General features: G+C 45.1%; 1 protein-coding gene across 2 annotated transcripts in view; it reads left to right on the forward strand.

Moving 5' to 3' along the window:
- Window positions 1–22869, forward strand: part of TYRO3 (TYRO3 protein tyrosine kinase) — a 721378-nt gene that overhangs the window by 516181 nt on the left and 182328 nt on the right. For both annotated transcript variants that reach the window (XM_069638795.1, XM_069638796.1), the window contains 5 exons: window positions 148–277; window positions 2578–2678; window positions 4976–5071; window positions 8960–9040; window positions 10494–10586. In XM_069638795.1, coding sequence (XP_069494896.1) covers window positions 148–277; window positions 2578–2678; window positions 4976–5071; window positions 8960–9040; window positions 10494–10586 — 501 coding nt within the window. The remainder of the gene's footprint in view (window positions 1–147; window positions 278–2577; window positions 2679–4975; window positions 5072–8959; window positions 9041–10493; window positions 10587–22869) is intronic.

Raw genomic sequence — 22869 nt, forward strand, 5'->3', positions numbered from 1 at the left:
ATACCAAGCATCAGAGTGCTGCAGAAGGGATTTCGCCTGTTTTATTTAAAAAAAAACTTTACTGATGTGCAATATTCCTATTGTTTTTGCTCAGGAACTACGCGCTATCTGCTGCAGCGCCCTAACAGGTCTTCATTTTGTATCTAGGAAGGCAGGGGCAGCAGAACAGTGGCATGTCCTGGGTGCCCCTGGTCTTGGGCATCCTCACGGCCCTTGTTACTGTTGTTGCTGTGGCACTCATTTTCCTTCGAAAGAGAAGAAAAGAGACTCGCTTTGGGTAAGGATAGGTTGTCGAATCATGCACTTGCTCTCCAGAAAAGTGGACCTTTTATTCTGGCAAAATAATAGCGTGGTATGAAAGGGGCTTCTGATTGGTGGGTCAGTAGCAGCTGCGTTTACATGCATGTGTGCAGTGAGTTGCTGGCCCGAGTCAGTTCTCTTCTTGGTTGTCCCCACTACACAACCAGCATCACAACTGTTTCACTTCTGCCACTGCACAACCAGCTTCACAACTGTTTCACTTCTGCCACTGCACAAGCAGCATCACAACTGTTTCACTTCTGCCACTGCACAACCACCATCACAACTGTTTCACTTCTGCCACGTCAGTGGGTCAAACTCCTCAGAAAACTAGCAACCTCTCCGGGATCTATGAAGATTCCTCGTTTCTCTTTAGCCGAAATTGCATTTAGCCGAAATTGTTTTTAGTTGATTTTACCATTTTCTTACTGCAAAAATCAGGGGGAGGCCCCCCGCATTCCCTTAGTCCATCTTCCCACCACACCTTCTATATACCTTACCCAAACCCCCATCTATACATTTGCGGTAAAATAAATGGTGATGAAATGCATCAACAAAAACATTGCTCTTCCATGACTCAGCACTGTGAACCTCTCTCCCCACTGTGAACCTCTCTCCCCACTGTCAACCTCTCTCCCCACTGTCAACCTCTCACCGCTTATTGCTTTGCACTAATGTTGACTTTATCGACTTCCTTAAAGGTGTGCAAACCTACCCTTTTAAGTTTGGGCTAGAAGCCGAAACTATGGCATTAGAGTACAGATGGGGAGGATTGGCACATGAGGCGGGACACAAAGCTTGGAGGGGTTGTTTGGTTATGTGCCCACCCATTGACTTCCCATGGCCATTTCCATACAGTTATTGCCGTACCCCGCCCAAAACACCTCCTTATGGGAACTTTTGAGCTCGGTTTATTCAAGATTTACCATCAAACTTTGCACTCAAGTGCCTGCCAGTGTTTTTTGTAAAGCAGTCTTCTGAGAGTTAATGACTTCCTTGCCTTTGTAAACCTGCTACTGATGTAATAAAAATGTCTTAGCAGGGTCTGCCTTCAGCCATTCGAATTATAAACTGCATGTCTTTCACTGAAGTCCTGTTAAAAACAAGCATTGGCAAAGCCAACAGTTTTGGCTTGTGTATCAGTATTGGGCATTTGCTAGGCACTGCTATTAGATGCTCAGGTACTCGCGCCATTTTACACCTGCTCCCATCAATGGCCAGTTAATACCACTATGCCCCCCATGCCACCTGGCTTGCCAGATGCTATCCACCCCTCTCCTCCCTGCCACTCAGTACAGCTGTACCCCTCCTCTGTGCCCCTCTGTATCCTACCCCACGCTGTATATCTGTTCTGTTGTTACCTCCTGCAAAGGGCTCTGTTGTGTATTTGTAGTGTTGTACTCCTCTGTGAAGTGCTCTTTTGCTTCTCGTAGCCAGGTCCGTTCTCAATACATACCATACCAATAACAATCTGCAGCTGTGCCTGGGAAGTGCCTTTCCCCTGCCTGCACAAAAGCCCAAACTGTTGGCATTGCCAATGCTTGTTCTTTCAAGCAATTGATTTGAGAGATTTCATATCGTTATGTAGGTCCATTTCCACCTCATCCGGGAACCACTTGCTTTGGATGTTGCTGGACAGTCCCCCCCCCCCCCCAAAAGCGCTCCTAAGGAGTCACAAAACTGCACATGGGCTGTACAAAAAGCACATATTGTGGCCTGGGGTAAACATGTCACTTGCTCCTGGATAAATGCCAATTCTTCCAATTCTAACCTCTTTCGTGGTATGGGCAGCCTGTAAAGTCCATGTGCGTGTCCAGTAGCTTAGATAGCGCTTGTTGTTTCCCCATTCTCTGAGCCCTCCCCTTTTGCAAGGTATGGGAATGCGACGCAGCGAGATGCAGCGATGTGGCCAGGGTCACACAGTGTTACAGGCAGTAGAAAAGCAAAGCCTAGAACTCGGATTACCCACTCATCAATTTGCCCATTAAACCACCTGACTAAGTGACAAGTGAGTGGGGAGGTGCCATGAAATTTCGTATTGTTGCTGCAAGTGCAGTTCGTCAGCAGCAAAACATTCACTGACCAGTTTTAAAATCTTTTCTAATTATAATTGTTCTTTTATAACACGCGTAACATCATAGAGTGGTTTCTTAGCGTGGGATCGGGATCCAAGCTAAACGCGTTGCCCCTGAGCTATCCTTCCTCACCTGGCGGCAGAAGGAATATAATGTTCTGTTCTTAATTGTCTGCCTTCTAATTGCCTTTCTTCTGTTGCAGAAACATCTTTGGCTCGGTCTTGGGTCGTGGAGGGCCAGTGGTCCACTTTTCTGCCGCAAGGTCTTTCAATCGAAGAGGTCCAGACTTGATTGAGGCAACATGTAGGTGAAACCGTGGTGTGAGAGTGAGTGTTTGATGCAAGTCTCCGTCGCATGAGGCGGGCAGTCCTGCCTCTACTAGGCTGCTGTCGCACAGGCTTACATATAATGTGCCACGGGTAATTTTGGCACCAATGCTAGTGTTTAACGAAATATCGGCTTCATGTTTTTCTTTGGGTGGATCCTCTTGTCTGGAGGGTGGGGGTGTGTGGGGAATGGTTGGTCTAGTTTCTGCGTCGCCGCTCCCACCCAGTGGAACACCCTCCCGGGGCACATCGGAAATGAACCATCCTACCTCGCCTTCAAAAAACTCTACTCTGCAAACTATTTGTCTAACCACTTCACTGTACAAGTGCTGTGATACCTCTGGGTCTGGGCGCTATATAAATAAATGGAATGAAGCATACATTCAGAAGAGTGCTGGTGGCAGTTGAGCATCTCCAGATGCCAGCCTTGGACACTCTTGCTGTGTCTGTGTAATTGTTAAATATTAGCAGAGGAGCCAAACACACACGCACTAATGGGCATCAGGTAAGTCATTTCATTAGTAGCGGGGCCCTGCTGATGACGCTCACCCAAAAATGGTTTAATGCGCTGCCATGCGCGCCTTGAAACACTTGTGTGTAGGCACGTTATAAATGCCATATCATAACGGAAAAGGCACTAGCCTCGATGAGGCACAGAAAACATACAAGTATTAAAGAAGATCATTGATTACACAATTAAATGGGACCACTAGGTTTGGAAGCTACTTATATAGATCAGAAATTCAGCAGGTTGCGCTTGAGTCTTTTTGTCTGTGGTGGAGACTTTTTTTACTCTAAACCCTGTCAATTTCCTTTCTTTCATTCTTTTCAGAGCATTAATAACTTGATATGTACATAGCGCTTTTATCCAAAGCGCCTTACACAACAACTATTTGCATACATTACTATGAGCGTAGAAAAGGCCCTTTCAGCTAAGCCACACATGCCTCTATGGAAATGTCCATTTGTTCTCTCACATTTCCGGTGGAAGGTTTTAACATTGACGGCTTTAATAGTTTTCACATTTTTCGTTCTTTTCTTAATTTTTTTGTGCACTGAGTTGGAGGTCAACTCTGCAGCGTTACATACGTGAGCCCTGAGCTTGCCGCGGCTGTTGACCCAAGCTGCACCTCCCTGATGACGCCCAGGGAGGCTGAAACGTGTCTGGCGTCGCTTGTGGTCTCGTGCAGAATGGATGCCCCATCACAGTTTGTGTTGGACTGCTGCTCTTGGCATGGGAATACGCCTCATTTGCATTGGGTATTCTCGCTTCTGCACTGGCATGGCAGGCTGAGATTGTCTGGAGGTTTGTCCAGAGCAATCCATGCCAGTGGTTAGGGTGTATTCAAAACCTTCGTCCCTGCACTCTTCAAACAATGTGAGACTGTTGCTTTGGAAAACGTGGCTGGGTGGGCTATCTATCATGGCCGGGTCGCTGAGGGTGGCACCCCTTGTGAGAATCTGCGGCCTCGGCCTGGAACTCAAACCGGATGTTAGCTCTTCTTTCAATCTCTTCCTTCACAAGCTTTGGGACATGCCAGGCTTTTTCAGGACGCAGCTCTGTACCCGTCCAGGCTCTAATTCTCATCTGCGCTGTTCTGGTGCAAGGAGAGTTTGCTTACCGGAGCCTGGTCCGCTCCACTAAGCCCTATTTAGCCAAATGCATACAGTCATTGCAATCTTACTCCGTGACCTCAAGCTTTTTGAACTTTGGTCCCCGAGGGCGTTCCCTCCACAAGTGCATTGAGACTATAATAATGGTAAAAGGCGCTATATAAATGGCAAATCCAATACTTGTATGATTTTGACAACTGTCTTAATTGCGGTTTGTGTCACCAAAAGGTCCCATTACAGCTTTTGGCAACTTTTGAAATTCTTAGTAGAGGGAAGCAGGCCATTGGATCTCTACGACCTTAAAGCGAGAAGTGGTCAGTTCCTCAGACACGTCCCGTCCCCCCTGGTTTGGGAGATGTTAGTAAATAGCCAGCAAAGAGTTAAGTGAAAGCACAAGGTCTATTCCATGTAGATTTGCATGCATTCTTTTATTTTATATACTTCGTCGTCATTTGTTGCATGTTGCATGCGTGTACGATTTGATGACTCGTTTCCACTGTAATGATGAAACAGGTATCTTAGATGATGGGGGGAATAGGTCATTGAAGGAGCACATGGAATCTGAAACACCCATTGTACGAGCACGTTACATTGTTTGGAGGACATGACATTCTGTTTGCAAGTCTCGGCGCATCACTGCCCTCCCTTTCCTGTTTTCAGTGGAGAACGTTGGGATCAGTGATGAGCTGAAGGGCCGCCTGCAAGACATTCTGATCCCGCAGCAACAGTTCACATTGGGGCGAACGCTTGGGAAAGGTAAGACCAGACAAGAAACGAACACATGAATAACTTGCTGCTTATCGAGGGATTTGTCCACACTACTCTTGAGGTCACCAGCCTTAAGGGCGCATATTCTGAAGCGGGCTCTCCGGAAGGCAGCCTTCTGAGAACAGTGGCCCTAGATGCCTAAGGGTGGGGCCCAGAGCTGCCTACAAATCCAGTGATTTGTCACCCTATGCCCTTCCCATATCCACACAAGACTCTACCCTGCTGGCCCGCCCAGGTGTTTTACGCTGTGACGCCGGATACGGCTGGGATTTTCACGCCATAGTGTGCCACTGCCTACACCACCATGTGATTTGCCACTAGCAGTGCGTTTATAGCCAATCACATGGAGGTGTGGGCGGAGTTGCTGTGACTGCCGGAAATCCTGGAGAAGAGCGTAAGAAACGGGTGTCTCTGGGCTAATCCTGGAGAAAATAGGCAGGTCTGGCAGGACCCCGCTTCAAAAGCTTTAGGCAGCCGTAAACCATGCAGTAGATGCCCCCCTCCCCCGTTCTCACATTCCATGAGGCCCACTTAAGGTTTATAGACCTTGAAACTGACTATGATGGAGTGATGTGCAATACGACTAGACAATATACCAACAGTAGTTTCAACCAAAAATAGATTGTTTTATGTTTTTGGGTAAAAGCATCATTTTTGGGCCTTCTAATCAATTGATAGACTATTTCTGCATCAATTTATTTGATGCAAAATTAGTTCCTTTCTGGTTCACTTTTATGGTTCAATTTTTCCAACAGTGAAGACGGTAGAGCCAGAAGACCACACATAAGGGAATGGCTAATCAATGCATTATTACCTTTTTTTCCAATGATTGATCGGCTTCTAAGACTCTTTACTTTGGTATGCTTATTAGAATTTAAATGCCAGTCTTAATAGTAGAAAAAAACTTGAGATGAAAATTCTGGCCATGTAACTTATAAAAAGATTTCAATTTATTGTCACATCTTGTATCTGAATGTTGTGTTCAGGTTTATATGGCACACGCCTAGCTAGGAAGCAACCAAGCGCTCTGTACAAGTAATTTAGGGTTAGTAGAGTCATCCACACGAAAAGGATACGGACTACAGAAATCACTGGAAGATGTACCCCTTCAACATAAGATATGGCTTAACTTTGGTTACTCTTAAAACGCAAATACTCATTTTTATTAACGTTGCATTTGTATGACGTACATTTGTTTTGGTTTTTTAAGATTTATTTAAAAATTTTGTTAAGGAAGAAACGAACATGCAGTACTAAGAATCATAAGTCAAACAGAAAATCTTCTAAATATATTAAAGTTAATTCAATACAACTAAGTCAAATTACTAGAAGGAAAGAAAATTCATGAAATAATAACCCATGTTTTCCATCAGATATAATGGGGGGAAAACGCAATACTACTTGTTTAAAACGAAGATCTTCTACTACCCAGAAGTAATAATCGTGTAAATAACAGTAATTACGAACGTCGTCCTTAAGCTAAGATGAATACATGTCAAGACAGTGATAACAAACCTTGAATTAGAAGACTAGTACATTGAACTTGAGGAATTGACTGTGGCACAAAAGAAGTGGCTATTTAGAGGTTAATTGATGGCAAAGAAGTTAATCTTAAAACATTGGAAATCAAGAATTTCCCCAACTAAGAATACTTGGTTTGATGAAATGTTTAAACTGGTAGATATGGAACAAGTGATCTATAATCGCCAGAAGAAAAAGAAACTATTGGAACATATTTGGAGCCGGTTTCTAGATTTCTATTGATCCATGCTTCCAAAGAGGGTGGTTAATGCCGGCACAGTTGTAAAAGTCATAAATATGTGAATAAACATTAAAAAACGAAAAATAGTACATTTAAAATGCAGACTGTACCTTGTCCTAGATGACTTTTAAAACACATTCATTCAGGGAAATCCTTTTACATTCATACGGTCTTGTTTCAGATTTTGCGGTAGCTCCTCTGGAAAGGCCACCAACTGGAATTACGGTTACTGTATGCGGTAACCGGAAGGGTCTGCATGATCCGGATTCCCGCTAGGACCCATCAGTTGGTTCCTATTTTAGCGTACCATCGCAAGTTATTACCTCCACATAAAGGCAGGAGGAAGTTCGGGTTCACCACTTGTAACTTGTCGAAGTGGTAAAACAGGCCGAATTTCAAATTCTGAATTTTTTTACTGATATCGGCAAACAATCAAGCTACTAACATCTACACAGGGCATTACCTATTATGGGACTTGTTTCCAATGGGTTATTTCAACAGTGTAACACTATTATTCCCGTCAAGGGTAACCAGCTTTGTAAAGATGACTCACACTTTGATTGCTCGACATTTTGAAAGGATCTTCTAGTTTGAGACCATCTAATTTGAGATGTAATTTATAACCCACCCCCAGATAGTTGTACTGTATGTGAATGGAAATAGGTGCCCCCGCTACCTTTAACCAGATTCACAGAATCCAAAGCTGGAGATACCTGGAGCCTCAATGAGACGCTTGTGCATAAACGGGATCTCCAAGTTCCACCTCAAGCGTGCCCAGATAAGCTCCTGTTTCAAGCTGTGTGGATCCGTGATCAGGTAGCGGCTGCAAGTCACACATGCTCATTTGCTCCAGTGCAAATCTTTGCCACTCACTTATCCTGAGCATTTGGGTGATTTTCAGTAGCACTGTTGCGGCCCGCAGTGTGGCTATCGTCGGATTAGGATCCGTATTGCATACGTCAATGCACTATTGCGGGCAAGCTTTGCTCTGTGTGGCAGTGGGGTTTGGACCAGGCAGATAACCAGACACACTACTCTTAGTATTACACCTGTGCACAAGTGCTGTGTACCGCGACTAGCTTAAAGCACGCGTAAGCCGGTGCTCTGTTCAACTCGGTACTTGGTTACCCTTACATTTCCTACATCTTTAAGCTCTCCCATGACCGGAACATTGTGTCATTTTAAGGTTCCATCATTCGATGTTAAATGCATAATGCTCTCGTGCATAAAACACGTACAGCACGGTTCATAGTGATAATATCGAATTCACAAATCTCGAAAACCAAAATCTCGAATACAAAAGGCCGAAAAATAAAATATCGAATTTTTTTTTCAATGTGTTTTTTTTTTAAATGGGGGGGTTCCCCCCCCCAACCCCCCTTTTTTTCATTTTTTTTTTATTTTACCCCTTTTTTTTACTTACCTGACCCCAAAAACATATATAAATAAATAAATAAAAAATTCGATATTTTTTTTTTCGATATTTTTTTTTTCGGTCTTTTTGTATTCGATATTTTGTTTTCGAGATTTTGACTGACTACCGTACAGCACACCAGACATCTACCAATACATGTTTCACCCAGACCTCTAATTTATTAAACCCTGAATACGATTGTGTTTCTACTGCGCAATCTGTTCTTTGTAATGCAATTTCATTGCCATATATAAGTACTTTTTGATATAAGGGAGTCAATTGCATGTTCTGTGTAATCTCACAAACCGAAGGCGAGCTTCAACAGCGAGGAAGTAGTGACACAGCATTTAAAGTGTTGTGTTTGTTTGCAAGGCTAAACAGGGAGAAGTGAAAAGATTCTTTATATGAAATCAAACTGACATGGCCGCCCACATACATCAACACAATGTCCCGTAGCACAACTATGAAACAGAACGGTTAGTCAGGTAACCGTGGCCTTGTCGGCTCCGTGTCTTCTCAGATGGGGGTGGAGGGGCTTTCTCATTTTGTGGGAAAGGCCGTGCTCTGGTGCCCTGTTCTGAAATGTCCCCGGTACCCTGCAATAACGCGCTGTACTGATCGGAGAGCCGCCGTTGGGCAGTATGGCCGCCGCGCCTTAGTTATTCGGTTCCGCGCTCTCATTTCCCTGGTTGTTTTGCAGGAGAGTTCGGATCTGTTCGCGAAGCTCTCCTCAAACTGGAGGATGGCTCTTTTCAGAAGGTGGCGGTGAAGATGCTGAAAGGTAGGCCGTGTTCTTTAAATGTTTACATTCCTTTATTTTAATTAAAAGTTAACATTTCCTGATGCATTGTACGAAGATCACCTAGGGGTGAGGGTATCGGGTAATATTGTCCCATATATATGGTCGCCAGGCATAATGTCGCTGGGAAAGGTTGTGGATACGTTTTATATGGTGACTGTATATATGGGAACAAGGAGAGCGTGGGTTGCGGGGATGTCCCCCGCATGTTCCATGTAATGTCTCCGCAAAAAACGGCAATTTTTCTGCGACTTTTTACCCAGGCGACTTTTTTGCTGGGACATTTTCACACGGAACCGGGGTGAGCAGGCAAATGGGCGACATACGTCGTTCTTGTATGGCTACAGTAGCGTAACATTTTTGGGGTTATTCATTATGTGGCGCACCAGACTTTTGGGACTTCAACTCCCATCAGCCCTAACCAGCATTGCTGACTCTGAAGGCTCATGGGAGCTGTCGTCCAATACCCTGGGTGGCCACTGAATGAGTAACCATGTTTTAGACTCATCAGCCTAGTCCTTAACCAGTGAGAGAACTTGTAATATATTTCCCTAGTGTTGCACCCAGGAAAAGCACCACGGTTTTAGGAGCACAGACGCCACCGCAGGGGAGCATACCTATAGTCCAATATTTCCAGGAATGCCTTCCAGGTGGAGTAGAAGAGCCCGTCTTGATTTTGAATCCTGGCGATTGTTCCCTTGAGTGAAACTAACTTTCCATGCGCCATGAGTCTACTTAAAAGTGGAATTTGTCTTCCCAGTGTCGTAGGCTGATTTCCTTGGACTGCGTAAGAAGCCGGGGTGGACGGGGAACCAAAAGAGGCCATGGAAATCATTTCCCACCTAGAACATTGTCACTTATATGGCCAGCTTTAATGCTATTGAAGGATTTGCCATCAGATTGTATGCTCACAGTTCAACTTCCAGTAATCTTCTCTGAACTCGAAACACCCCCTTCTAAACTCCTGGCGTCCATTACGTCCATTATGTCATGTAAGGTATAGCCGGACAATTGCATGGAAACACCAGAAATGGCACTGTATGTACTGCAATCAGGCACAGTAAAATCAAGTTGTGGCTCCCGCCATGACCAGGTGGAAGGGTTTGCCTTCATCCAAACTTAAGCGTTTGCCATGTACCAGGCAGAGTAGCTTTCTGTGGGTAGGTGGGAAGGCTCACCCTGGCCAGACAGGTGGGGATAGTGCTTAACGTGGCCAGACCAGGGTTTAAGGGTGGAGGGAAAAGACCACAGCCTGCCCATGTCCTCCCCTTGCAAGATGGAGCCTGGCCAGAGCCAATCACTGCCCTCCCAATAGCCATAGAAGTCACACCAGGATCCCACTTCTTGCCTGCTTATTTTTCAGTACTTTGTGTGTATTGACCCAAGTGGTTCTTCTGAAAAATTACTTTTCTAAATTCCTGTTTGTTCTTTCTAGCGGACATCTTTACGTCAAACGACATCGAAGAGTTCTTGCGAGAAGCGGCTTTCATGAAAGAATTTAACCACCCCAATGTCAGTAAACTGATAGGTGAGTCTACATGTGGGATATCACTTTATGTAATAGGACCGAAAACCTTGACAGGTCCTCCATTTACCCACCTGAAGGGCCAGAGACCACATTACAGCCTTACAAACAGCTGGCGCGTATTCAGAGGACTCCTTTTCCAAGCATGCATCCCTGAGTCAAACTACTGGAAGATCAGATTAGCATCACCATCGTTAGTTACAACCAACAATTGTGCACTGGGTGTGCAGATCCCTTACTTCCTCAATATGTGCTTTCATTGCCTGCTCCGGGGGCTACCAGCCTTAATTCCATACATGCTTTATCATTGCATAACCTTGGTTGGCTGTTCACTGAATCCAGGGATTTCATTCCCTTTCGGTGGGTTTCATAAACTGAAAAATCTCCATAGTAATGGTGGTCCCAGCGTAGCATCTCTCTTTACAGTTCTCAGTAGCATCCCTCTCCACATTTCCCAGTAGCATCCCTCTCCACATTTTCCAGTAGCATCCCTCTCCGCATTTCCCAGTAGCATCCCTCTCTGCATTTCTCAGTAGCATCCCTCTCTGCGTTTCTCAGTAGCATCCCTCTCTGCGTTTCTCAGTAGCATCCCTCTCTGCATTTCTCAGTAGCATCCCTCTCTGCATTTCTCAGTAGCATCCCTCTCTGCATTTCTCAGTAGCATCCCTCTCTGCATTTCTCAGTAGCATCCCTCTCTGCATTTCTCAGTAGCATCCCTCTCTGCATTTCTCAGTAGCATCCCTCTCTGCATTTCTCAGTAGCATCCCTCTCTCTCTGCATTTCTCAGTAGCATCCCTCTCCACATTTATCAGTAGCATCCCTCTCCACCTTTCTCAGTAGCATCCCTCTCCACATTTCCCAGTAGCATCCCTCTCTGCATTTCTCAGTAGCATCCCTCTCCACATTTCCCAGTAGCATCCCTCTCCACATTTCCCAGTAGCATCCCTCTCTGCATTTCTCAGTAGCATCCCACTCTGCATTTCTCAGTAGCATCCCTCTCCTCAGTAGCATCCCTCTCCGCATTTCTCAGTAGCATCCCTCTCTGCATTTCTCAGTAGCATCCCTCTCTGCATTTCTCAGTAGCATCCCTCTCTGCATTTCTCAGTAGCATCCCTCTCTACATTTCTCTGTAGCATCGCTCTCTGCATTTCTCTGTAGCATCCCTCTCTGCATTTCTCTGTAGCATCCCTCTCTGCATTTCTCTGTAGCATCCCTCTCTGCATTTCTCTGTAGCATCCCTCTCCACCTTTCTCAGTAGCATCCCTCTCTGCATTTCTCAGTAGCATCCCTCTCCTCAGTAGCATCCCTCTCCATCTTTCTCAGTAGCATCCCACTCTGCATTTCTCAGTAGCATCCCTCTCCTCAGTAGCATCCCTCTCTGCATTTCTCTGTAGCATCCCTCTCTGCATTTCTCAGCAGCATCCCTCTCTGCATTTCTCAGTAGCATCCCTCTCTGCTTTTCTCAGTCGAATCCCTCTCTGCTTTTCTCAGTAGCATCCCTCTCTGCATTTCTCAGTAGCATCCCTCTCCGCATTTCTCAGTAGCATCCATCTCTGCATTTCTCTGTAGCATCCCTCTCTGCATTTCTCTGTAGCATCGCTCTCTGCATTTCTCTGTAGCATCCCTCTCTGCATTTCTCTGTAGCATCCCTCTCTGCATTTCTCTGTAGCATCCCTCTCTGCATTTCTCAGTAGCATCCCTCTCTGCATTTCTCAGTAGCATCCCTCTCCTCAGTAGCATCCCTCTCCATCTTTCTCAGTAGCATCCCTCTCTGCATTTCTAAGTAGCATCCCTCTCTGCATTTCTAAGTAGCATCCCTCTCTGCATTCCTCAGTAGCATCCCTCTCTGCTTTTCTCAGTAGCATCCCTCTCTGCTTTTCTCAGTAGCATCCCTCTCCACCTTTCTCAGTAGCATCCCTCTCCACCTTTCTCAGTAGCATCCCTCTCTGCATTTCTCAGTAGCATCCCTCTCTGCATTTCTCAGTAGCATCCCTCTCTGCATTTCTCAGTAGCATCCCTCTCTGCATTTCTCTGTAGCATCGCTCTCTGCATTTCTCTGTAGCATCCCTCTCTGCATTTCTCTGTAGCATCCCTCTCCACCTTTCTCAGTAGCATCCCTCTCCACCTTTCTCAGTAGCATCCCTCTCTGCATTTCTCAGTAGCATCCCTCTCCTCAGTAGCATCCCTCTCCATCTTTCTCAGTAGCATCCCACTCTGCATTTCTCAGTAGCATCCCTCTCCTCAGTAGCATCCCTCTCCATCTTTCTCAGTAGCATCCCTCTCTGCATTTCTCAGTAGCATCCCTCTCTGCATTTCTCTGTAGCATCCCTCTCTGCATTTCTCAGCAGCATCCCTCTCTGCATTTCTCAGTAGCATCCCTCTCTGCTTTTCTCAGTCGAATCCCTCTCTGCTTTTCTCAGTAGCATCCCTCTCTGCATTTCTCAGTAGCATCCCTCTCCGCATTTCTCAGTAGCATCCCTCTCTGCATTTCTCTGTAGCATCCCTCTCTGCATTTCTCTGTAGCATCGCTCTCTGCATTTCTGTGTAGCATCCCTCTCTGCATTTCTCTGTAGCATCCCTCTCTGCATTTCTCAGTAGCATCCCTCTCTGCATTTCTCAGTAGCATCCCTCTCCTCAGTAGCATCCCTCTCCATCTTTCTCAGTAGCATCCCTCTCTGCATTTCTAAGTAGCATCCCTCTCTGCATTTCTAAGTAGCATCCCTCTCTGCATTTCTCAGTAGCATCCCTCTCTGCATTTCTCAGTAGCATCCCTCTCTGCGTTTCTCAGTAGCATCCCTCTCTGCTTTTCTCAGTCGAATCCCTCTCCTCCTTTCTCAGTAGCATCCCTCTGCATTTCTCTGTAGCATCGCTCTCTGCATTTCTCTGTAGCATCTTTCTCTGTAGCATCGCTCTCTGCATTTCTCTGTAGCATCGCTCTATGCATTTCTCTGTAGCATCGCTCTCTGCATTTCTCTGTAGCATCGCTCTCTGCATTTCTCTGTAGCATCGCTCTCCGCATTTCTCTGTAGCATCGCTCTCTGCATTTCTCTGTAGCATCGCTCTCCACACTTCTCATCCCCAATTCCTTGCAAGCCCTTTATATGAAGCAAACCTTTGGGAACACCCAACAATGTCTTTCTTAAGCTATTCTCTGCCACCCTGAGCCCTCCCGCAGATACACTTGAGGTATGGCATTCTCATGAAGTTCCTGGCAAAGCTTTCACTTTGGACTTTTTTTAAGATTCCTCTAAACTTCCTGCTAAATCTGCGAGTCCCTCTGGCCACTTGTTTGGCTCAAAATCCTATGCAGCGAAACAGACCATTATGTAGTCAAACTATTCTACATCTAATAACACATACTTACCTAAATGCAGGTTATCTTATAGGGGCTTGGGAAGGAGGTGCGCCCATAACTATTATTTTGATATTGGTTGCATTTATCATAAGGGTTCTAAGTTAATTCATCAACAGTCTTTTTTTCGATGGGTATTTTTCCAAATTCTTTTTCTCGAAAAAATCCATCAACATTTTGATTTTTGGGGTTTCCACTCCAACCCCCCCCAAACTCCCTCCCCTGTTAATTTTACACTATTCCCTACACCTTATATACCCTTGCCCCAAACCCCCATATATTTTCGATTCATTTTTTCTAAAAAATAAATAAATAACTAGGACCCATTTTTTTTTTATTTTAAATGACCGTCGATGAATAAACGTTATACCATTCTAAGGTCCTTCTTGCAGTAAGAGAAGAGCTCTCAAATCCCATCATAAGGCTTACAAGAGCATTTTCCGTTTCCAATAGGATTATTTTATGCTCTGTGAATAGGAACAGGGAGACCCCACCTCAACAGTGTCATTAGCATGGTTAACGGGGTGAGGGTGGGGGCCAGTGCACAGCCTCCCCTTCTGTGTAGGAAAGTCATTTTGTGGATTCCCCCGCCAGCCCGTTTGGTACATGCCATTCAGTAGGCAGACCCACAACCCCTTTGCTGTTCCTGACATTTCAAAGCTAAGACCATCGACGTAATTGAATGCTGCCCTTTTGCCCATGCACGCCAGGTTGAGCGCCCCCTTTCTCAGCTGCGGGCATTGCCTGTGCTGTAGAGACAGGTGCATGCCCTGTATCACCGTTGCGGACCCCTGGAGCAAGTTCTGTGCGGTCTGCTGTCGACCTTCATTACCCTCAATAATTGGGGTTCTGTAACTTGGAAGAGATGCTGGCCATACCATGTCCATTCACACACTCTCGCCCAGTCCCACCCAGCACCAACCTCCTATGATGGCTGTTCTCCGATTCCCAAAATAGTCCCAAAGGGACCACAAAGCTTCAGTTAACTGAACCGACTACAGGATAGAACCTCAGGATGTGGGGTACAAAGTCACCTGGGGAAGAATGGACATCAGCCTTTCCATCAATAAGGCTGTGGTCAATATATGCAAGATGTTGGTTGAGCCGATGTATAAATGCCCGCGTTGGCTAATAAAGGTGGGCATTTTAAACGTGCTCAGGCCTACTAACTTCCCCAGATGCCTCATAGTTGCACATAGCATGGCATGACATTGTAATGCCCAAAATACATTGTCTATGGGTGGTAACTGTGACAGAATGCCTTCTGTGAAGTTGGTATGGCATGACCTGTTATCATTTTTAGTAATCTATTAATCATGCAGGTAGCTCTGTCTCTGAGAGTGAGGTCTGCTAATCAGAATCCCCTTTAATAATTGGCTGCCACAGGACCCTTTACCGAAGGCTAGAAAGGAACCAATTTACTCTAAAAGATTGCCTCTATAGGGGGGGGGAGAAACTCCCTCCCCTTTGTAGATTTATCTTTGGGCACTTGAAGAGGAAGTATTAATCGGTGCCCCGATTGGGGGTACAATCTACTCCAAAGTCCTATGCTGCAAACTTTGCCCTAGTGCCTCTGCCGTGCAAAATTGCACTTCCACTGGTGCAGAGTTTCTGTAATCTGGCCCCAGTCCATCATTTTGTGAGATCCATTTCCCTCCACCTCTGAAGACCATGTTATCTGTACAATAAGTTACTACTGAAGAAAACAAGTGTACAAATTTGTATCCTGCGATGACATGAAATAATTAAAGCCAGCTGAACCATTTCACGGAAATTCAACAAAATGGCCATTTAAATGCGATCTGGATTACTGCAATTGGTTCTGTACTGCCGGCGTCCAAATTATAAACCATGCCAACGAGAAACCCTGTACAATCTCCGAATGTTAAAAACATGTAAATACTATTTATTCAAAAATAAAAAAAGAATGCAGCTTCAACATGGAATTATTTTCTAAAACATGATGCGACTTTATTAAGTGAAAATAACCATTTCAGAGGTCATGACTCACAGCTTTTACAATGAGACATTTGGAGAATGTGTAAGGGACATCCACTTCGGGCAGTCTATGGGGTGAAGGCGTCTGTACTCGGCCTGTGATGAGAGCTGGGGAGCAGTTTATAGGAAGTGCACACAGAGTAACTTGAACAAAATGGTGCAACTGTTAAAGTTGACACAGTGGGCGAATAGTAGGTGTACACAACTTTATTGTAGCAACATTGTTTGGCACCAACTTATTGAATGCATAGCATTATTGTTTGGGGGGTCAAATGGCACCTCCTGTTTTACAATCTATTTACAATGGATACTTTTTTTTTTAAGCGTCATGCTTTGCACAGAGGTTAATTAAAAACAATTGAAGCATTGGGGATGATGGCACTATATTTACTTTATTTTTACTTTCTGGATTGTAACGGATTACATGACTTTTAATGTAAAATTATATTCTTACCTTTGCATTTTCATCTCTTCGTTTTTACTATGGTGTCTTTTTCATGGCATATTTTGACGTAATGATTATGAGTACAACCAGGCAGAGAGAGACTGGAAGCCACAGCGCTTATACAGGTATTAGTCAGATACAGACAATATGAGACAATATATCATTCAGTAATCGATAACAATACGGGCCGCAGGTGATTGGATCTGAGCGTGGTACCCCTGCCCAGTGACTCCAACAATCAAAGACTAAACAATTGATACAATCACCCAGCGCATGTACTTGAAATAATTTTTTACATGAGTAGAATTGGTGGATTGATTTGAGCCGACACGTGTTTTGAGCACAGCTCTTCTTCTAAGGCTTAAACTTCCTGTTATGTCCACTCGCGTTGGAAAATTTCCGTACCGGTTCACAATTCTAACTGATCAGTGGCTGCATATCTCAATAGTGTGGAAATGATATAACCCCACAATTGCGGAATGACAATCGGCTAATAGATGCTTTTCAGCAACTGAGCATTTTCACTCTCCGAAAGGGGCCCATTACCTTCACCACACGGCTCACGGCCAGTGGACACACACCACAGCCCAAAACCATATCAACATCCTAGACCTCTGGTGGTTTTCAAGGCTCTGCAAGCTTTTCAGCAGCATCTACTAGGTCAGGCAGTGCAAGTCCTCACAGACAGCACCACTGCCATCAAACAAGCAGGGAGGCACACACTCTCCATGTCCAGGATATCCCAAACAATGTGGAAGTGGGCACTCAAGCGCAACATTTTTCTAGTCTCTCAACACGTTCCAGGGAACTCGATGCTCTAGCAGACACTCTGAGCAGAAATCCGCTATCTCAGGAGCTTGAGTGGCAAATGAACAGAGATATTCTAAAAGTAATCTTCTCCCAGTCGGGTTATCCTCCCTTAGGCTTGTTTGCCACAAGCCAAACCGGACAATGCCCAGACTTTGCTTCCAGTTTTCCCCAACCAGGATCCAAGTGGAAATTGGTCAGGGAAATGTGCTTACACCTTTCCACTGATACCACTTCTGCATCAGGAACAAGTCCCTCTACTCCTGATCGCTCCTATGTGGGCAGGACAACCTTGGTTTCCACATCTACTCAAGCTTCCGTGCCCCTCCAACTTAAGGGGACAGCACTCCACCTTCATCCTATGAACTTGGCAGCCTGGCTCTTGAACTCATAGAGTTTGGTCACTTAAACCGTCCTCAAAGGTGTATGGCAATCCTAAAGGAGGCACGAAAAGCCAACAGCAGACACTGTTACTTCAACAAGTGGAGGAGGTTTGTGGTATGGTGTAGATCAGTCCTAAAATCCAATTGACTGTTCACATCCAACATTCTACACTACATGCTTTATCTACTAGACTCTGACCTAGTATGTAACTCCATCAAAGTACACATATCAGCCTTGTCCGTATACACCACTTCACCGAACAAGGTGTCTTGGTGGAATGTCCCAGTTATCAAGGCTTTCATGGAGGGAGTGAATATATGATACCCTCCCATTTCTGACCCTCCACTATTTTGGGACCTTAATATTGTGCTCTCAAAGCTCATGGCCCTTTGAGCCTATACACAAAACCAGCCTAAAACACTTAACATACAAAAAACGCTTTTCTAGTAGCCATCACCTCGATAAGACGAGTCAGTGAGCTAAAAGCATTATCGGTACAAGACCCTTTCTTTGTAATCCACAAGGACAAGGTGGTCCTTAGAGCACATCCTAGGTTTTCACCTAAGTTCATCTCCAAGTTCCATGCCAACCAATCCATTGAACTACCTACATTTTTCCAAAATCCATCTAACTCAGCTGAGGTAAGCCTCCATATATTGGATGTAAGCAAGGCAGCCTTGTACTACGTAAACAAAGCAAAACCTCTAATGAAAACAGATCAGCTCTTCGTTTCCATAGCAGCTGGTAGAGAAGGTGATCACAGCTCTAAACATGCCATCTCCAAGTAGATAGTAAAATGCATACAGCTGTGCTATTCACTATCCAAAAATACTCTACCTTTCACCCCTATAGCTCACTCTACCAGAGGTACAGGAGCTACTCTAGCATTTATTGCAAACGTCCCCCTAGACGCTATTTATAAGCAGCTACTAGTTCCATTCATACCTGTAAGCAGCATTACTGCAGTGACACACACTCTAAAGCAGATTCACAGGTGGGACAAGCGGTGCTAAAGCATCTATTTGCTGCTGTGCCCTTCTCACCACCCACCTCCTTCTCCAGATACTACTTGCTAATCTATGCATATCATGTGTTCTAAGCAGATTCACAAGCCTCAGAAGGCATATATTACTCACCGTAATCGTATTTCTGATGCTTGTATCTGCTTGGATTCATTCACATGCGCCCACCTTTCCTCCCCTCCTGGAGTCGAAAGTGCATGGATGTTTCTTGCTCTATCGCTATTTTATGCTTTATTACATCTGTACTCACGCTACACTTCCTGCAACATCATGTTAGAAACAAAACAATCTGACGTATGAAGGTTAATGGGTACAGTAGATGTCACACTAGGGATAGTATTACTAACACGTCCATTTTCGAGTTTCAAAAACAAATCATTTAAGATTCTATGACTACCACTAGATGTCGGCCTTTGCAAGGCATGTGAATCCAAGCAGATCCAAGCATCAGAAATATGATTACGGTGAGTAATGGATGCCATGTATCCACACAGATACAGGTGCTATCTCGTCTTGTAAAAGGCTTTCATTTGAAAGTCTGTATTATGTTTGTGCGCTTTTGGTTGATTTGATCAATTATATGTATGCAGGGTAATGGGTGTTGGGCGGGTGGGGTAGTGTGAGTGCGGGTCCCCTGCCCCAATAAAACATATCTGGTCACATTCAGGTCAAAATGTGCACAAACAAACAAAATTTGGATTTTCAAATGAAAGTTTTTCAAAACACGTAGAACCCATAGTTATAGCAAGCCAGGACTAAAGGAATGCATATTGAAGTTGGATTCCCCACATCTGGAAATCTTCAGTAGAAAATGAAGTGGGTGCTCACTACATGAGCATAGGAGCGGGGATTAGGAGATATCAAGGCTGCACGATTGAGTCACTTCTGAATCCTCCCACTCGTCCCGGAACACTGTGCAGAGGTACTTCCCGCTCGGCTTTGGCGTCGAGCGCACGTCGGCATGCCCGGCTTAGCTTGCTGAGCGAGTGCATTGTGAAGCCCCGTGCCAGAGAACCAGATGTTCTATGAAACCCACATCTTGCCTTGTGGTGCAGTCCCGCTTGGCCTCAAGTGTACAGCCAGCTCCGGCTCTTGGATGCCGGTGGAAAGATTGAATCACTGTAGTGCAATGTACAGACATTCGCATTATAGAAGACACAGGAGGATTGCCATTGCCTTCTGTTGACCTGGCCTTGATGCTTTCAGCATTCATAATGAAAGGCAAGGAATAGATTTGCAGCAAAACGTCCCTCCAGATTTTCTCGAAGGCCCCGTCTTCTGATGGCAATGGATGAGGGAGACCCCTAATGTTAAGTACTTGGGGTTTGGCAAAAAACTGTTACACAATTGTACCCAGCATATGCACTCTAGGAATTATTTGCTAAAGGTTGAAACGCATTTGATGCAAAATGGTTCTTTGGGACAATTTGCTATTAGCCAATATTTCAATTTTCTTGGTTATTGTTTTCACAGCAATTATTTAATGCAACTTCTATTCAATTTGCTCGTCGCTTGTTTTTTTTTAATTAATATAAACGAATATTCATATCACTGAAATGAACATGAACTCATCGTCATGAAGTTGCAGTAAACAACAACTCAGACATCCTAAGGCTCGGGAGGATAGCTCAGGGGCAAAGTGCTCGCCTTGGAAGCAAGACGACACAGAGCAACACAGGTTCGATCCCCGAAACCTCTGGGTATTAAGCGCATTATAAATAACCAATCCTATCAAATATGAAAAAAAACACCACGTGCTGTGAAAACCACTAGACACCCAAAGAAACACGTGTTTTAACTCCGGGTCTTCTGACAGAGCACCAACATGTGTGTCACCTTCTGTCCTGTGTATGGAGTCCAGAAATCGGATCTGATTAGCTGAGTGCAGGGATCCGCAACCTTTGGCTCTCCAGATGTTTTGGTCTGCAACTCCCTAGTCAGCCCGTGCAATGGTGAGGCCCCATGGTAGTCATAATCCAAAGCACCCAGAGAGGTACAGGTTGCTGACCCCCGCTCTATTGGATAAACTTGGCTCCCGGTCCAGACCGCTCCAGTTAGTTTTCTTCTGATCTTGACACTCACTGTACAGTTTTGACTTCAATTACTTATCATTTTTCCCCCAAGTGTCATCCATACGTTGTTTGTCTATTTTTTCGGGAAAAGATTTTTTATTTTCCCTAATCTCCTCTAAACCGCCAAATAGAATTTTTCTTCAGATCCCTGTGAGCATGCTGCCGATTCCTTGGTTGAGTTGAGTTTCCGTGTGCTGCCTCGTACTCCTACTGTCCTCTTCAGAATGCAGCTGGATAACACGTTCTCATGCCCATGTTTGGACCGAAACAAACAGTTCGGCTGGGGGCGCTGCTGGTAGATGGTTCCCTCCAGGGGTGCTGCTAGGTCTGGAAAAGATCCGGGGCTGCGCTAATGTTGGGACTGTCGGGGCTAGCTAGCCTTTTGGTTGTGGCCCCTGAGCTTCTATCCGGAGCTACAACCAAAAGACCCAAGGCTATTATAGCCTCCCCCTCACACCAGACCGCACCTCTAGCAATGCCTCGGAATCCCACTGTGCAGCAGGTACTGCAATGGTCAGTGGTAGAACTGTGCCGAAAAATGTAGTGAACGTGTGGTCTCGGCAGGAGAGTGTAGGCGGAAGCATAGTGCAACATGTGACAAGTGTTGCAGCCGAGGCATTGCAATAGTCGAAGTGACTAATAACTAAGGCTCCTATTACAACTTTACACTTGCACAGGGACATGAATGGACAAATCCTCTGCATAGAATGGGGAATATGGTCGTACAAGTAGAGGAATGGTAAACAAGTAGTGGAACACCGCTCCCGACCGTTCCCACTCACTTCGATCACTGGCAATGGTGCTCTGCAGTTTTCACACCACTGCGCTCCGCCATTCTTGCCTGGACGCTGTTTGTATGGGGTGGAACTCCTGATAATGGAGTGCACCCCTTGCAAATCCCAGCAGTGTTTCCATTTGCATTGATCTTGCGGAATGCAGCCCAGCACTGGGATCAAGGCCAAGATGCCCTCCTCCACTGGTGCTGGGCACACTGTTCGGTGGCCCATTTTATGGACCCTCCTACCTGTTCTCGGAAGTTTCAACGAATTTGGTGAAACGTCAATTTTGCTAAATGTTTCGCAGCCTTTTAGGGACTGGGGAAGGAATTACTTATTTGGGTTTTAGGGTCGCGGGAGATGGATATGGGGAGCTTGCCCCCATGAACAAAGCCTCATAAAATGTTGGGAAACGCCACCGCCGCAAGGCAGCCCAGATCCCCATTTTACTACTTGAGAGGGGGCGGAGAGGGATTAGGTTGTGTAAATCGGTTGCTCCCAGGTGGGGAAAAAATGCCATGCGCCCAAGGGGACTTTTATTTTTTTGCCTGTGTTGTGGCTCACTGCATCTTGTTCGGCACAATTAGTGCGGTACAGAAAAGCCTCCAAAAATGGAGGAGGAAAAAGAGATCACACTTGCCCTCAAACTGGATTTCAATCCAAGAGGGGGTTGCATGTGATCACTGTGGAGTTTCAAGCATTAATCTCTCTCATGCACTGGACGCCTTCGCCTGTCCAGATGTTGGGACTGCAATGTCTCGCGCCTAGAAACACTTGTGTCCAGGCGCGTTATAAATGCCAAATATCCTATCATATCAGCCCTAGGCAGCAGAGTGAACAGTGGACGGTCAATGGAGTTGTAGGCTAGGACGTCTGGCGAGCCGCACGCCGCAGACCAGTCCCCTAAAGCATGCCAAGCATTCTGGGAATACGCTCCTACCCACTGGTTCTTACCACAGCAAAAACTTACCTCAGACTAGTCATTGTTTTGTATAATTCTGTTCGATTTTTTTTCTTTTTATCCAAAAACAATCATGACGTGCAGTTCATATCAGGTTGGCGGTTGGTGGGAGGTTTTTCCAACTATTATAATTTTTGGGTGGATGGGGGACAAATGGCACAGATGATGGTCGGGGGATAAGAGGGGGGGGGGTTATTTTTCCAGGGGTTTGCTCCCAGTGTTAAAACAGGAGGTCATCTGATGCAAGCAGAGTCTCATTAAAAAAAAAAAAAGTTATCCCTGTTTTGGGCGGTAATTATTGGTCACTGACTTGTACCTTTGTAATGTTAGCCAATGTAATGAGCTATTTAAAATACAGTAATACTTCCAAAAAGAGAATGTAAATGATTTTTAAAAAACGAATACTTTTGAGTACTTGATTGCAATTTGCTTTGAGAAATAGGTCTTGGTGTTCTGCTGTGGAGTCAGT

The sequence above is a fragment of the Ambystoma mexicanum genome, chromosome 14 (assembly GCF_040938575.1).
Source record: "Ambystoma mexicanum isolate Mex_15411 chromosome 14, UKY_AmexF1_1, whole genome shotgun sequence".
NCBI classification, from domain to species: domain Eukaryota; kingdom Metazoa; phylum Chordata; class Amphibia; order Caudata; family Ambystomatidae; genus Ambystoma; species Ambystoma mexicanum.